Here is a 16,296-nt window from a genome sequence, read left to right on the forward strand (position 1 = left end):
AATAAATTACTTGCAAGAGTACAAGGAAATTGTAGTATAATCACTAATCCAAGGTCGTCCTCCGTAAGGATTTTTTTGACTAATTTGTAATTAAACTAATTCTTAATTAATTATTTAAAACAGATTTTATAAAAAATTTGAGATTTTTGAATTTTAAAAGATTAAAATAATAATAAAAGAAATCTGGAATCAAATAACATTCTTCATGTTATAGGTAAATTATTTTGCATGTATTATTACATAAACTAAGCAAATTTTAGTACTAATACATATGTCCAAATAACTTACCTATATTTGTTATGTAAAAGTCATATTATAGTGCCCCTTCAGATTTTCATTTGGTAAGAAAATGACAAGATTAAATTAAAAAGTTTAATTATATGCAAATTTGAAAAACAATTACTAAATCTTAAGGAAAGTATAACATTAGTGCTTTTTTTATTCATTAATCCCTCCCTTCAAATCTGCATAGAATTAAATGCAAAATGTGTAAAGGCAAACAAAATTAATTAATTTGCTTATGTGGAGCCTAGTCATGAGTTTTATTCAAGTAAAAAAACTATGTCAGGTTTTATGTAAGGAAACTTGAGTTTCAGGAACTAAAGTCATATTTTTAGTTAACAATTCTATGCAATCTGAGTTACTCAACCCCCCCCCCCCCCAAAGAAGTACTCATTTCATGTCTTTCATTGAAGAGATTATAAAAATAACCTCTCCATCTGTCTTTGACTGTGTTCATGGTAGCAATAACATTTTCATGCTCATCCTTAATGCACCTCACTTGGATTAGGTCCCTTGTCTTCTTTTCCCTTGCTCTAGCTAATTTATAGATAAGAAGTGTGAGAAACAAAAAGGGATGTGTGGATAGCACATCCCTTTTTTAAAACATGTCCCTAAACTTAACACCACTTAACACTGGTAGCTCTCTAATCCAACTCTGTTATCTTCTTAATAAAATAATCCAAATTCCTCTCTTGCAATCTGCTCTATTACTTCACAGTTCTCCATCTTTGACTTCACTGGAGCATCGTTAATCTCCATAAATATCTAATTAATACCTTTTCTTAATCAGAAAATTAAAACTTTCAAAACCCATAAACTCAGTTTGGATGTTGAGTTAAAGGCATCGGGTCTTGCGGTGCTGATCCTCCATGTCTACAAGCCCATGTACTTCGGTGGAAAAAAAATCGGGCGGCTGCAATTTGAAGGGATTGGATGGAGAGAGACGGAGATATGTTACAGATCAGTGGTGGTTTTCAGGGTTGGGTCAGGGCTTTTTATTTTGTTAAACTTTTTTTATTTTTTTATATTTTATTTATTTATATTTTTAGAATAATATTAATGCTAGTTTTCAACCAGCAATAGACACGCTTCGGTTAGAAACTCATTAGCTGCGTCATTGCCCAAAGTGCAAAAATAATATTAGTGCTAATTGACAAAGCTAAATAGTCTTAGGTTATGTGACATGTATCAAAAAGTTAGAGAGGCCAGAGAGAGGGCACATATAGAAGGGGTGCAGAATATTTGAAGCTGACTGGAGGTAGATAATTCGATGGTAATCACCACCTAGTGTGCAGGTCGATAATTCCATCTTGGATACTTTTTATCTTAAACATTATGCATATTTATAGGGAAATTGCAAAAAATGACACATTTTTTTTAGTTTTTGGACTGAAATAAGACAAACCGCTCATGTACAATCAATGCATACCATGTACAAAAATGAAATGACGAAAATACCCAAATATATATTGTAAAAACTCACAGGTGATGACATCTTTTTTTTTTTTTTTTTTTTTTTTTTTTAATATTTTGAAGAGAGAATTGTGAGCTCTGATTTTTTGGTTGGCTCTGATCTGTTAGCATATCATGTGTATATCGTGTGCATGTCACTGGAAAGTGATGATTTTTAATGAGATTTCCATAATCTAGGTTCAGGTCAAAGATTTGTAAACTACAGATCTTTAAGAGATTTTCAGAATCTAGACCCCTACATATCCAACAGCGTCGTTAATTGCATGATGCACATCCACAACAAAACCGACGTCATTGCACTTATCATCTGTAGATTCATTTTTAACTCTTCCCAAAACATAATTTCTCAAAATAGAGGCAAAATACTCACCACATTCCTCAAAGATTTGCTCCAAAACTCACCAAAATACACGAAGACTCCCTCCAAAATACTCACCAGCAAGAGGTTCATTTTGAATATCTGGGTCCAGCTGCCACCAAAATACACGAAGACTCCCTCCAAAATACTCACCAACAACAGGTTCATGTTGAATATCTGGGTCCAGCTGCCGCGTCACTTTCTAGGGAATATGTTTCCTCTTTTCCAATTGCCAGGTGAGAAATGTGCATATCCATATAGATTGAAACTTTATGGGAAATGTGCATATCCGTATAGATTGAAACTTAAAAGCCTCAGCTTGTAGAGTCCCATCCAGATCTTTGAAGCATTGATGACTGAAAAACTGGATGGGAATGTGAAAAGCATTTGAAAAATGCAGATGGGTTCATCTTCTCATCCTTAAAAAATGGTAGCTGGTTTTTTACCAGAGAACAAAAATGGCTACTTTCTAACCCCAAAAAATGGTTGTTCTTCTTGTCTCTAGTATAGGTGTGGCGGTACATTGGCTTTGGGAGGATGAGGGTCCAATAAAGTCTCAGCACTTCTCAGGGGTCAGCAGGTGAGGAGCGAGAGACAGAGAGAGAGAGAGCTGTTAGATGAAGAAGATAGGTGGATTAGGGTTCTTCGAGCTGGAAATTGGGTGAGAGATTTCGGAGAAATGTGCAAATGACCTTTGGGTAGGAGGAAATAACCTATTTATATACAAGAGCAATTAGGTCCTTTCAAGGTCTAAAAATCCTATTTATGTCATATTGCTATGCATAGCGTGTGTATGTTTTGTGTATCTTTGGTTTAAGAAAATAAGTCATTTTTGACAATTTCCTTGTATGTATATTTGTTAATGTTCTAAAAATTGCTAGGTGGTAATCGAGTGGCTGGGAGAGGCCTAATGTATGGGCCTTAGGAAATTTTTTAATTAAATTTATTATATAACTTATAAACAAGTGTCTATATTCACTTTAAAAAATTATACTTATTAATCCACAAAATGAGTTAACCTTGAATCAACTTAGATTTGATCATCAAAGCACACAAACACACATGAACACAACAAGATATAATATGATTCATTTAAAATTGGACTATGTCCACATTAAGATAGCACTAGTGACACATCAGCTTAAGTGAGCTGATGTGTTGTCTTAAGATAGTTTAAGTGGTGTAAATATAAGTTTGCTTTATGTAATGAGCTATATATTCTATCCTGAAGGGATAAGGTCTGTAATTTTCATTCTTCACATAAATAAGAAAATCAGTCTTCCTCTCTTTGCTTTTATCTTCAAGCTTTCTCTGTTACATTCATGGTGGTTTATGGTTTCGATCATGGTATCATCGTGAGCCATATGCTTAACAGCGTTTAATTTCTTCGTATCTCGCCATCTACACGCTTCGTTTGGTACTCATTCTTCGGTTCGTCGACTTTGCGATTTATCTTTGAGACTTTGCGATTTCCGCTCGCCATTGAGAAGTTGTCATTTGTCTGGAATTCATCAATCGTACAAGTTTATCATGCCTATCTCTGACTCTTCAGCTACAGGTATTCTTCGCAACATTTCTAATTTCATGTCTATTAAATTGGGTGACACAAATTATGTGTCTTGGAGTGCTAAAATCCAATGATTGTTGAAAGGACATCATTTGCTTGGGTATATTGATGGTAGTCTTCTATGTCCTGATTCTACCAGTAAGTCATTTCAACAATGGGTTGATCATGATACACCTATCATGAACATGCTTATTGCTACCACAACTAAGGAGGCATTTTTTTGAAATAACGAATTGTGAGACTTCCCTTGAGGCTTGGGTTACATTGCAGAAACGTTTCTCTTCTGTTTCTGAGGCAAGTCTAAGGCAATTGAAAACTTGTAACAACCCATCCAGGAATTTACGGAACGGAAGGGTATTTTCGTATTTTCACTTTGGTTGAGTTTTATTTGTTTAAAATATTGCTTTTAGGTGTTAAATGGTGTGCCCAAAGGGCCCACCCTCTGTTTTATCCCCAGTTCCCATCTCCCCTGTCTGCCACGTGGCACCCCACTCCTCTCCCCTCACTTTCTTTCCTTTTCTCTAAAACTCCCAACCCTCTCTCAGCTCACTCACTCTCTCTCCCTCTTTTGCACATACTCTCTCTCTCCCCAACTTCTACACATACACCCACTCCCACCGGTGACGATCACAACTCCACCACCATTGTCAAGCGAACTCTTTCTCCCTCTCCCTTGTCTCTGTGAAGCTCGACGAGATAGAGAACCCATGCCCGGTGAACCTGTGGTCTTCAAGCCCCAAGTTCGGCCACCTCCGGCCGTTTCACGGCAAATCGAAGGTACAAACTTTTTCCCCTCCCTCGTATCTTCCTTTTAATTGGTAAATCGTAGGTTAAATCGTCAAATCACCGTCGACCAAAGCTAAGGAGGTTCTGGCCTTCGTTCCCGACGAGAACCGGGTCGATCAACCCACACCCGGAGCCCAAGCCCTTTAGCCCAAGGCTTTGGGCCAGGCCTTCAAACCCAAGCCCATTAGAAACCCAAAACCCTTTTGAACCTTACCCAAAACCAGGCTTTTGGGCCAAGTTGACACGGGCTTTATGCCCAATGTGTTGGAAATGTGCCCTAAAACCAATCATATGATGATACTTTATGGACATTTCACATGTTAAACTAATCTAGTTTAATATTAAGGGCAAACATTATTGTTTGAGCCGTCTCATATAAATGTTATATGCTTAAACGATAAGTCCAAGGAATATGTGATTGGGAGAATGCGATCTAAAGAAGTTAGATTCATGAGACCATTCTTTCGTAGACACATCCTAAACGTTCCTGATCATAGGATTGCCAATTGGGCATTGACAGTCCGTTAAGATCAGTACATGCTGTGTCTTCTCTCAGGGAGAGTGACTAGTCTCGAGTCATTGGTGTGAGTGACACCAAGACAAGCATGTAGGTGCTCAATAGAGAATGAGTTCACTGAACACGATCAACGAGGAGTTCTCATATTCATGTCACATGAGAACTCATGGTTGGGATAATGCAAAGTAGTCCTTTGACCTGAGGCATCACAGCTGTCTTGTGGTTAGGTACTTGATCTTTGATTATGTCAAAGTCACTCTATCAGGGTGTCCACGGCATCGTCGGGGTTAAGCCACTTAGCCATGGAGGCAAGTGAATGCGCAACAAGGGATCTCTAACCTTCAAACTGTTTGAGGGAGAATACTCTATGATATGATTTAGAATCTCTGGCCAGAGTATGAATGAGATGTTGGAATGCGTTCCAGATCACATTCAAGGTAATCATATAAGTACAAAATTCACATTGGATAGTAGACATGAATAAACTATCAAACCAAACAATGTGGTCAAGAGTATTGTATTAGAGAAAGACCGTATTGCATTTGTAATCCTAAAACTGAATAGGTTCTCCACCTCTTCTGATTAGCTTGGGTAACCATGACATGCTGCTAGGCGTCAACCATGGTTTGTGGAAGCCCTAAATGTGTATAAACACTAAAGGGAGAATTGAAAGTAAGTTTCAATTCACAATCGATTTGAAAGAGTTTGAATCGCCCACTGCCTCGCTAAAAGGAACCTAATGGATCGTACACCGTGTAAGGTAGAGATTGAAGATTCAACGGAGATGAGTAAGAATAATTAAATGGTTTAATTATTTATGGCAAGGATTAATTAATATGATTATTAATCAAACGAATAAGTTCGTTAAAAGACCTCGGGATAGTTTTGGACCTTAAGGCCCAATGGGCTTCGAACGTCAAGTCCATTGACTTAAGTTGTGTGACAACTTAATGAATAATGATTCACAAAGGCCCAAATAGCCCAATAAATCCCATATGGCCGGCCATGTTAGAGAAGGAGTGGTTTTGGACTTATTTACAAGTTTGCCACTCAAATGAATTAAGGAATAAGTATGACTTAATAGCCAAAATTCATTAAGGGTTTTTTTGGGGAAATTGGAGAAACACAAACTCTCATTTCTCTCTAGAAATGGCCGGCCACCCTTGAGGAAACTATCTAGCAATCTTACTTCCTCTAGGTCACTCATTTCTTCTTCAATATGCCTTGGTGTGGAGACTTAGAGGTTCTCAATTTTGGGAACTTGGAGAAACCTTTTCATCCATCCAAATCCATGGATCTAAGATGCAAGGAATGAAGGCCCTCTCTTTGGGTGATTAGCCTTTGCTTATGCAAAGAGGAATCTACAAAGGTATTGATTTCTCAACTCACTTTGTTTTGAGTTGAGTCTTGGTTCACCTATCTACTAGGCTTTGAAGTTCATGGGTTAAGTTTTGTTTTTGAGTGCATATAAACATGATTCCGCCTTTTAATTGTTAATTGCATGTTGTTGATGTTGCTCAAATGAACTTGTTTTTCACAAATCTTCCTTCAAGTGGTATCAGAGCCTAGGTCTAGTAGTTGGTGAATCCTTTTGGGTTTTGTAGTTCATAGTTTGTGATTTGAATGTTGTAATTGTTACAAGCTTTATTCTTGCTTCTTTGAATGTAAATTTTGTTAGAAAATTTGCCATCTCAAATGTTGTAGATGTAGTTCATATGAGCATGAATTTTGGAGCTAAAATTTGGTGCCATGTTTTTGGGGAAATTCGGCCAAATCCAAAGGGTGGATTTTTGGGTTCTTGTTTGACTTGTTAAAAGTGTTTTAAAGTGACTTTTGGAACCCCTATGTACCCTAGTATGGTTGTATGTTATTTCCCTTAAGTTTGAGTGGTTTTGGTATGTCTTTGGGTGAAGAATGTTCATGGAGCTCTTATGGGTTTTCATGGATGTTCTTCATTGTTCTTGATATGTTCTTCCCAAGAACAAAAGGTTTGGTGTTTTGATTCAAAGTTTTGATTTATTTCATAAAGTTTTTGTTTTGAAATATTTCTTATGTTTAAATATCTTAGATATTTGTTTTGAAAAATTAAAGAAATTTTAGTGGGTAGGTGTGTAATGATTTATTCCATTTCACACACCCCACTTACAAAACTTTGAATTTTTTTTATATACTTTGCTTCAATGGCCAGCCACCCTACTCAATTAGGGTCCTTGTGGGGCTTTTTATGCAATTACATAAAGTTTTGATACTTTTGTGTATTTGTACTTTGACCCAAAAGTTTACGTTTTTACGTAAAGGTCCAAAATCACTAAAAGGACAAATTGTTTTGCTCCTTTAATGAAGTTTTAGCTTTTGTGGAAATTTTTGGGTTCTAGTTGTAATTACATGAAGTAGTGGAATTTTGTGTTTTTACAAAGTGACCCCAAAAGTTTAAGTTTTTGCAAAATAGCCCAAAAGTTGAGGTTAATTGCACTATGGCCCAAATTAGGTAGAGAACAAAATTGTTTTGTCTCTTTAAATGAGAATTGGATTTTCATTTCATTTAGCTCCATCTAAATCAATTCTATGGATACAAAAACCAAATGAAAATGTTGCATTCAAGTTTAATTAGTTAAAGCGTTAATTAATTAAAGAAAGGGTGATTATGAACCTAAGCCTACTATAATTGAGCTATGTGAAAGGCCGTTTCAAATTTGTTTGAACCATGGGAATGTGTAGATTAAATTTTGGTTGTAGTTTGATATGATCAATTGTTGTAAAAGAGCATAAGCTCTTCTTTACTTTAAAGTAATTTGATTTGATCAATTGTTGTAAAAGAGCATAAGCTCTTATTTACTTTGAAGTACTCCTTTCTTGTTTTATTCTATATGCATGAAATTGGAGTAGTTGGGTCCAACGCCCAATAAGACAACACGCCTTAATGTGATTAAACGCGTAACTAAAATCAATCACCATCCCTAGACCGAGATTCAACACTAGGCTCGTGTTGAATCGAATCAATGAAGGAAAATTTGTGAAAAACAAGTTCATTTGAGCAACATCAACAACATGCAATTAACAATTAAAAGGCGGAATCATGTTTATATGCACTCAAAAACAAAACTTAACCCATGAACTTCAAAGCCTAGTAGATAGGTGAACCAAGACTCAACTCAAAACAAAGTGAGTTGAGAAATCAATACCTTTGTAGATTCCTCTTTGCATAAGCAAAGGCTAATCACCCAAAGAGAGGGCCTTCATTCCTTGCATCTTAGATCCATGGATTTGGATGGATGAAAAGGTTTCTCCAAAGTTCCCAAAATTGAGAACCTCTAATGATTCATCACCAAGGCATAATGAAGAAGAAATGAGTGACCTTGGAGGAGTTTGATTGCTAGATGATCCCTCCAAGGTGGCCGAAATTTTAGAGAGAAAGGAGAGCTTGTGTTCTCATCCTTTCCCCAAAAATAACCCTTAATGAATTTTAGGCTATAAAGTCCTTTATATAGTCCCTTCAAATAAGTGACCTAATGGACCAAAAGCCCTATTCTTCTAACATGGCCGGCCTATAGGTTTATTGGGCTTTCAAGCCCTTTGTTTATTCAAGTTGTCATACAACTTGAGTTAATGGGCTTGACATTCAAATGCCATTGGGCCTTGCGGCCCAAAACTAACCCGAGGTCTTTAACGAACTTATTCGTTTGATTAATTAACATATTAATTAATCCTAGCCTTAGATAAATAATTAAACCATTTAATTATAATTACTCATCTCCGTTGTTTCTTCAAACTCTACCTTACTCGGTGAACGATCCATTAGGTTCCTTTTAGCGAGGCAGTGGGCGATTAAAACTCTTTCTAATCGATTGTGAATTGAAACTTACTTTCAATTCTCCCGTTAGTGATAATACACTTTTAGGGCTTCCACAAGCCATGGTTGACGCCTAGCAGCATGTCATGGTTACCCAAGCTAATCAGAAGAGGTGGAGAACCTATTCAGTTTTAGGATTACAAATGCAATACGGTCTTTCTCTAATACAATACTCTTGACCACATTGTTTGGTTTGATAGTTTATTCATGTCTACTATCCAATGTGAGTCTTGTGCTTATATGATTACCTTGAATGTGATTTGGAACACATTCCTAAATCTCATTCATACTTTGGCCAAAGATTCTTAATCATATCATAGAGTATTCTCCCTCAAACAGTTTGAAGGTTAGAGATCCCTTGTTGCGCATTCACTTGCCTCCATGGCTAAGTGGCTTAACCCCAACGATGCCGTGGACACCCTCCTGATGGAGTGACTTTGACATAATCAAAGATTAAGGACCTAACCACAAGACAACTGTGATGCCTCAGGTCAAAAGACTAATTTGCATTATCCCAACCATGAGTTCTCATGTGACATGAATATGAGAACTCTTCGTTGATCGTGTTCAGTGAACTCATTCTCTATTGAGCACCTACGTACTTGTCTTGATGTCACACACACCAATGACTTGAGACTAGTCACTCTCCCTGAGAGAAGACATAGCACGTACTGATCTTAACGGACTGTCAATGCCCAATTGACAATCCTATGATCAGGAACGTTTAGGATGTGTCAACGAAAGAATGGTCTCATGAATCTAACTTCTTTAGATCGCATTCTTCCAATCACATATTCCTTGGACTTATCGTTTAAGCATATAACATTTATATGAGACGGCTCAAACAATAATCTTTGCCCTTTACATTTAAACTACATTAGTTTGAAATGTCCGTAAAGTATCATCATATGATTGGTTTTAGGGCACATTTCCAACAATCAAAGGTTCCTAGTCATCCTAAGGCCCTAAGGCAACTATATAGTCCATCAATGAATGCAAATCTTATGTTAGTAGTACCATATAGTCTTGCTTTAAAAACCGTTTTAAAAGCATAGTGGGAGTATTATATACTACTAAATCAATCATATGGACCAATAGTTGTAATAGGACCAAAATGTTTTAATTGGATTAAAATGTATGTTTATATGTGATGAGACCTAAAAACCCTCAACCAAATCATTATTAAGTTGATAAGCGAGAGATGCTTTGAATATCTCTTCGTGGCCTTCCACCGTGGTGGGCTCCAATCGTTTGTGACTTGTACACCGGCTTCACCCTATCATGGGGTGAAGGGAAATCTTTGAGATTCATGTGGGATTTCTAGTGACTAGCATGCATATACAATTCAAAATTTATATACGAAAGCAACGGAAGCATGTCATACATTTTATCAAAGCTATAGTCATGCAAATCCCCTTCAAGATGCATAGGTTTATATAAGATGCATCAAAACAAAATTTATAAGAAGAACAAACTAGAGGTTTAGTTTTATACCTCTTGATCTAGATCTTAGACCAAGGATGGACCACCTTCAAGATCTTTGCTCCTCAAACTCCTTGAGCCTAGCCTCCCTCCTTGCTTCCTCCACTTTGTAAAGTAAGTGCTCCTAGGTTCTCTTCAAGTTTCCAAAGATATGAAAACCTCTAAAGATCCTCACCCACTTTGTAATGAGAAAGATGAAGGAATAACCAAAAGAGTGTATAGATGATTAGTTAAATCACCCCCTTGGTGGCCGGCCCTTTGTGTTCAAGAGAGAGAGCTTTTCTTTTCTCTTTTGTTGTATTTAGAACACATAAAAACCCTAATGAACTTTGTGTTATAAAGTTCCTTTTATAGACAAAAGAAACAAGTCAACATTTTGACCTATCTCTCCCTTGGTGGCCGGCCATATGTGTTTGGTTTGGGCTTTGGGCTTTTAATTATTTCAAGTCATCCAATGCTTGAATAAAAGCCCAATGGGTTTTGGCCCAATGGGCCTAATTAAACCCGAACGTTTCTTTAAGCCCAAAACGATCTTTATCGCTTTTATGATTTCTTTAGACTTTCTAAATTAATCAAAACACTTAATTAATCCAATTAATTATTTCCTTCATCCATTAGTTACTCACTACAAGAGTGTATTGGTGAACAATCTTTTAGGTTCTAATTAGCAAGGCAGTGAGGTGATTGGCACCAATCCAATTGATTATCCAATCACTTAGTGAATTAAAACTTACTTTTAATTCACCTTCCTTTTGATGACTACATTTAATCATCTAGAAGAACTCACAAGCCATGAGTGACATCTAACCATATATCATGGCTACCCAAGCTAATGTAGAAGTTATTCGGAGAACCTATTCAGTTGGAATTACAATGTAATTCGATCCTTCTCTAATACAATACTCTCAATCACATTACTAGGGTATGGATTTATAATGTCAAACGCCTAATGTGATTATTCCTTCTTATACGATTCATTTGAGACGTATAGGAACGCTTTCCTTTATTACGCTCGATACTTCGGCCGAAGATTCCCGAATCATATCTTAAAGTATTCATCCTCTCTTATCGAGGATTAGAGATTCCTTGTTGCGCATTCACTTGCCTTCATGCCTAAGTGGCTTAACCCCAACGATGCCTTGGACACTCGCGAACGGAATGACTTTAACATAATCAAAGATTAAGTACTTAACCACAAGACAACGACGATGCCTCAGGTCAAAGGATTACTTACATTATTCCAACCATTAGAGTTACTTGCTTGACATGTGAGTAGACCTCCATGCAAGTACTCTCGTTCGATTGTGTTCAGTGAACTCATTCCCTTAATGAGCACCTATATGCTTGTCTTAGTGTCGCTACACGAATGGGATGAGACTTTCCATCCTTCCAATTGAAGCGGACATAGTATGTACCGGTCTATGGATTGTCAGTATCCCTCCGACAATCCTTATGACCAGGAACCTTTTTGGACATGATGGTTATGAGAAGAAGGTCTCTGTAATCTAACATCATTAGGTTACTTCTTCCATCGATCCATTGTCCATGGATTCACTATTTAGGACATATTTTGTTCATTGAGATAGTCCTAATTAGTATCTTTGCCTTCCGATGTATAAGAGTCATATATATACATCAATTCATTGTCCTGAAAGGTTTCTTCCAAAGATTGACTTTCAGGGCATATTTCCAACAATCTCCCACTTGCACTAAAGTCAATCACTAGTGTATCTTATACATGCTAGTTGAGTGAGCTTATGCTCGTAGGTTAACTTGGTTATGTATTAATCACCTTTTAATTTAAAAGGGATTTACTTATCAAATGTTTCTAAAACATTTTGATGATGTCTCTTTCTTGTGTTCGAATACCTTGATGAGACCTTGATTCCATGGCTTGAGCTATCGCCCCATTATGTCGTAGTATCCTACTAACGACCTTATGGTTTGGATTCAATCATTGGTTCTAAAAGAACCCCTTCCTTTCAAAACACTTTTTGAAGCAGTTTCTAAAACAATATATCGACATATATTTTGTTTGTATACTTTATACAAACTTTGCTCCAACCTTGAGACCATTGTAGTACGATACTAACAATACATTCATATGATTAGTACTTCATCCATTATGAAGTTCCATTTGTTAAAATGGGTTATTTTCACTTTGGTTCGTAACCTAAGTGAATGCACGCTTCCAAAGTCCCACTCTGATGTTCCTTTCTTAAAGGCAATAATACTCTATCAGTTGCTTTGGTTCTGATCCTGGGATATAGTAATATCTTAAAGTGATAACCCATGGTTTTTTCACTTTTGGATATCTACTCACAAGTCCATACATGTGTCCCTTTTGTGATTTTATGATTTGAACCGTGAGGTGACGAATTTGAACCATGAGGTGACGAATTTGGATTGTCTTGTTGTTAAACTATATGTTGTGACTCATTTTGAAACTATTCCCTTTTGTTTCATCAACTTGTCCATATGCTTTGTTATTAGCTTGTTCTCATAAAAGAGAATGATGGACAACTTCCAACATATAACCATTTTATGCTAGGTTGACGAAACCAACATTCAAAGACTATTCTTTAGAATGTTACACAACATAGATTTTTAACGTTTTGAAGAGCTTGAGTCTTTTAACAATTAAAATTACAAACTCTTAATAATAGTCAAATGCTATTATTATTTAGACAACTATAAACCAATCATATTCAAGTTTATATCCATTTTAACACCTCCCACTATTTCTCATGACTTTTAATGAGAAATAATTTCATACATTCAAAAATGTATAAACGTGGAATATACGGGTAGAGGTCATTGTGCAGTAGCTTTAAAACCTTTCAAGCTCATTTGTTTCAACCTTCATTAAGTTGATGCCTTGTTATTAAGTGATTAAAATTTTTAAACTTTTATAGATTTAGACACTTCTTTCTTGGTTTTAATCACTAACACACTTAACATTTTAAAACAATTTTAAGAATGCCCAATTAGTTGTTCAAAACTACTAATTGAATCAAGAGTGACCTTGATTATTGTGGTTTAAGTGATAACCATAGAAAACGTTTTTCTTATTATTTATATCATTATAATGTGATATAAATCTTGTATCTCAACTAGGATACAACAAGACAATATTCAATTCATAACACTACTTTAAGGAAATAATATATTAGAAGGCATTCTTCACATTACATTAATATGATAATTTAAACATTCATAATGTTTAATACAAAAGACATTAGCTCTATACTTTTAGAGACTAATTAAAATACCTTCATACATTTAGGCAATATTAGTGATTATCCATCATATGAAGCCACATAATAAGTTCTTAACAAAATAAGAGAGTTTAAAGACAATCTTTAAATGCCTAACAAACTTCCGAAGTAGTAAGCAAAAACATGGTGATCGAACCCTTCTCCACCTTTCCTTTGCTTGTTCCTCTTCTACTTGGCTTCTTCACCTATATACAATTATACAAGTGATTAGCCTTTTATATCAAATATAAATATTTTAGAAGATCTAACATTTAGAATTGAAGATAAGAACATAAACCATACCTTATGGTTTGTCCTTAAGAGTTGCAAGGTAAAACCTGCAATTCCTCTTCCAATGCCCCTCCTTTCCACAGTGGTGGCAAGTCCCCTTGGGCTCCATTGCCTTTTTCTTTTTCTTCACTCCTCCTTTCGGCTTAGGAGTGGGAGACTTTATCTCCTTCCCCTTTCCTTTGCCATACGGCTTAGGATTGGAAGAGGATGGCTTGTTGTAGGCTACTGCAACAGTCCCTACAACGTTCTCTTTCATAGTCTTCTCAGCAATTACTAACATATTTAGTAACTCAGAGAGAGTATGATCCATCTTATTCATGTTGTAGTTCATTACGAACTGCGAAAATGAATCAGGAAGAGAAGCCAATATAAAGTCCTAGGCCAATTCCCCGTCAAGTGGAGTACCTAGGTTCTCCAGTTGTTCTATGAATCCTATCATCTTCAGTACATGTTGATGCACTGGAGCCCCTTTGACCATCTTGGTCTTCACAAGTTCACAAACAGTGTTAAAGCGACGGTTGCGCGTCCCTTCACCATATAACTCCGTAAGATGGAGTATTATGGAAAATGCACTGTCCATGCCCTCGTGCTGTCTCTGTAGCTCCTCATTCATGGAAGCCAACAGATAGCACTTGGCTTGTGTATCATCCTCAACGTGCTTGTCATACTTAGCACGTTCATCCTCTGTGGCCTCAGGGCCAAGAGGTATGTCAGGAAAAGGCTTGTCAAGTACGTAAATAATCTTCTCCAATGTTAGGAGAATCTTGACATTACGATACCAGGTTGGGAAATTATGCCCCTCTAGGCAATGTTTGTCGAGTATTTTCGCGAACGTGCTTCCAACCATATCTAAATACATAATCAATAAAATAAATTAGTTTGATTGTTGATTAAGTCACACGATTCGGGTCTTTAAACCGAATGACACCACCCACCATTTTTTGCAAATTCCATATCCCTCAATAGAATCCGAGAGTTATGTTGAACTCTTAGCGGGGTATGGGAGACTCACCATTACCAAGCCCACCTCAGAATTATATCATGTTGGTTAGCAAAAATAATGATGAGAGAATAACACTTTAGTCATTTACAACTCTTGTAATTACCCATCTAGTTTGGCCTCTAGAGAATGAATGCCTCAGAATTATATCTTGTTGGCACCATTGCACTTAGTTAAGTTATTCCCACCATGCTTAGTTTATGTAGAGGTTCAAGCACAACCTCAGAATTATATCATGTTGGTCATACTTGTTGTCTACACTCACCTCATCATATGTTTATGGACTCCTCCTGGATGTAAGCACATACTTTGTACTTCCCCATTATAGGGTGAAGCCGGTGCATGAGTCACAAACGATTGGAGCCCACCACGGTGGAAGGCCTACGAAGAAATGTTCAAAACATCTCTCGTTTATCAACTTAATATTCTTTGTTGGTTGAGGGATTTTAAGGTCTCATCAATTTTATTTATTTAAACATATTCAAATAAATTGTCCTATTACAACTACTAGTCCAAAGTTAATGAAATTAGTAGCATATGATATCCCCACTATTCGTTTTCATAAAACAAATCAATATCAAAACATTTTTCAAAATATTGGAGATATATATAACTACTAATTGAAATCATTATAGTTTAGTAGCGTATGATACTCCCACTATTTGTTTTGAGAAAAACAAATCAATATCAAAAAACGAAATTTTCAAATATTGGAAGTAACTACTACTACTACGGTTTTTGCAATCCTTTGAAATTGGACTTTATAGTTATCTTAGGCTCTTGGATGACCATGGACTTATTTGGTTATTGCAACAACGAGCCAACATTGTTGAATAAGATCTCGGGGAGGTTGTGTCATTTTAATTACGTGCTTTTCAATCCAATTAAAACATTTTCATTGAGCCATTTGAAATGAAAGACAATCATTCATTGCTTATTAGGGCGTTGGACCCATTTAATCTTGAATCTCATGTCAAAACCCTCTTTTAGTTATGTCTCCTTACCAATAGTTAAAGAAACTCTAGTCTAGCACTAGAGGGAATCAACTAACTAAAAGAGATTAAGAAGTAATAAGAATTACAAACCGATTTGTACAAATTCCTACAAATTACACATACTAAGAGGGAGAGATAGATTAATGTCGAAACGTGACAAGGTCCAATTGAAACAGTAATTAAAACACATTCCCAAGGTTCAAACAATTTGATTTTAGCACCTTATCTCATAGCTCAATTATCGTTTAAGGCATAAGTCCATAGTCACCCATTTTCTAACTACTTAATCATATTAAATAATCAAATGGAATGCAACATATAAACAATTAGATTTAGTGCATATGGGCATAATATTATGTTGAGTTCAAACAATTAAAATCAAACATTTTAACTTTAACAAATAGTAAGGGCCTAAATGCAAATATGAAAAAGTTAGGG

General features: G+C 36.1%; 1 protein-coding gene and 1 pseudogene across 1 annotated transcript; both read right to left on the reverse strand.

The window, feature by feature from the left end:
• Positions 1-1,297: 1,297 nt before the first annotated feature.
• Positions 1,298-1,418, reverse strand: LOC137738507 (U4 spliceosomal RNA; annotated as a pseudogene).
• A 12,458-nt stretch (positions 1,419-13,876) lies between these two features.
• LOC148691609 (uncharacterized) lies at positions 13,877-14,710 on the reverse strand. Its single transcript, XM_088683359.1, has 2 exons — positions 14,312-14,710; positions 13,877-14,200 (listed from the first exon to the last, which is right to left on the reverse strand). Exons 1-2 carry the CDS (start codon positions 14,708-14,710, stop codon positions 13,877-13,879), a joined length of 723 nt encoding a protein of 240 aa, XP_088539485.1.
• Between the last annotated feature and the right edge of the window lie 1,586 nt (positions 14,711-16,296).

The sequence above is a fragment of the Pyrus communis genome, chromosome 13 (assembly GCF_041283825.1).
Source record: "Pyrus communis isolate YQ-2024b chromosome 13, ASM4128382v1, whole genome shotgun sequence".
NCBI lineage: Eukaryota > Viridiplantae > Streptophyta > Magnoliopsida > Rosales > Rosaceae > Pyrus > Pyrus communis.

What these genes read in the sequence shown, in the direction of transcription:
- LOC148691609 (XM_088683359.1), bottom strand. Translation starts at nt 14,710, where the DNA reads ATGGTTGGAAGCACGTTCGCGAAAATACTCGACAAACATTGCCTAGAG. An exon ending in GGGCTCCAGTGCATCAACAT is followed by an intron (nt 14,201 to 14,311) that starts GTACTGAAGATG and finishes TCATTTTCGCAG; the next exon opens with TTCGTAATGAACTACAACAT.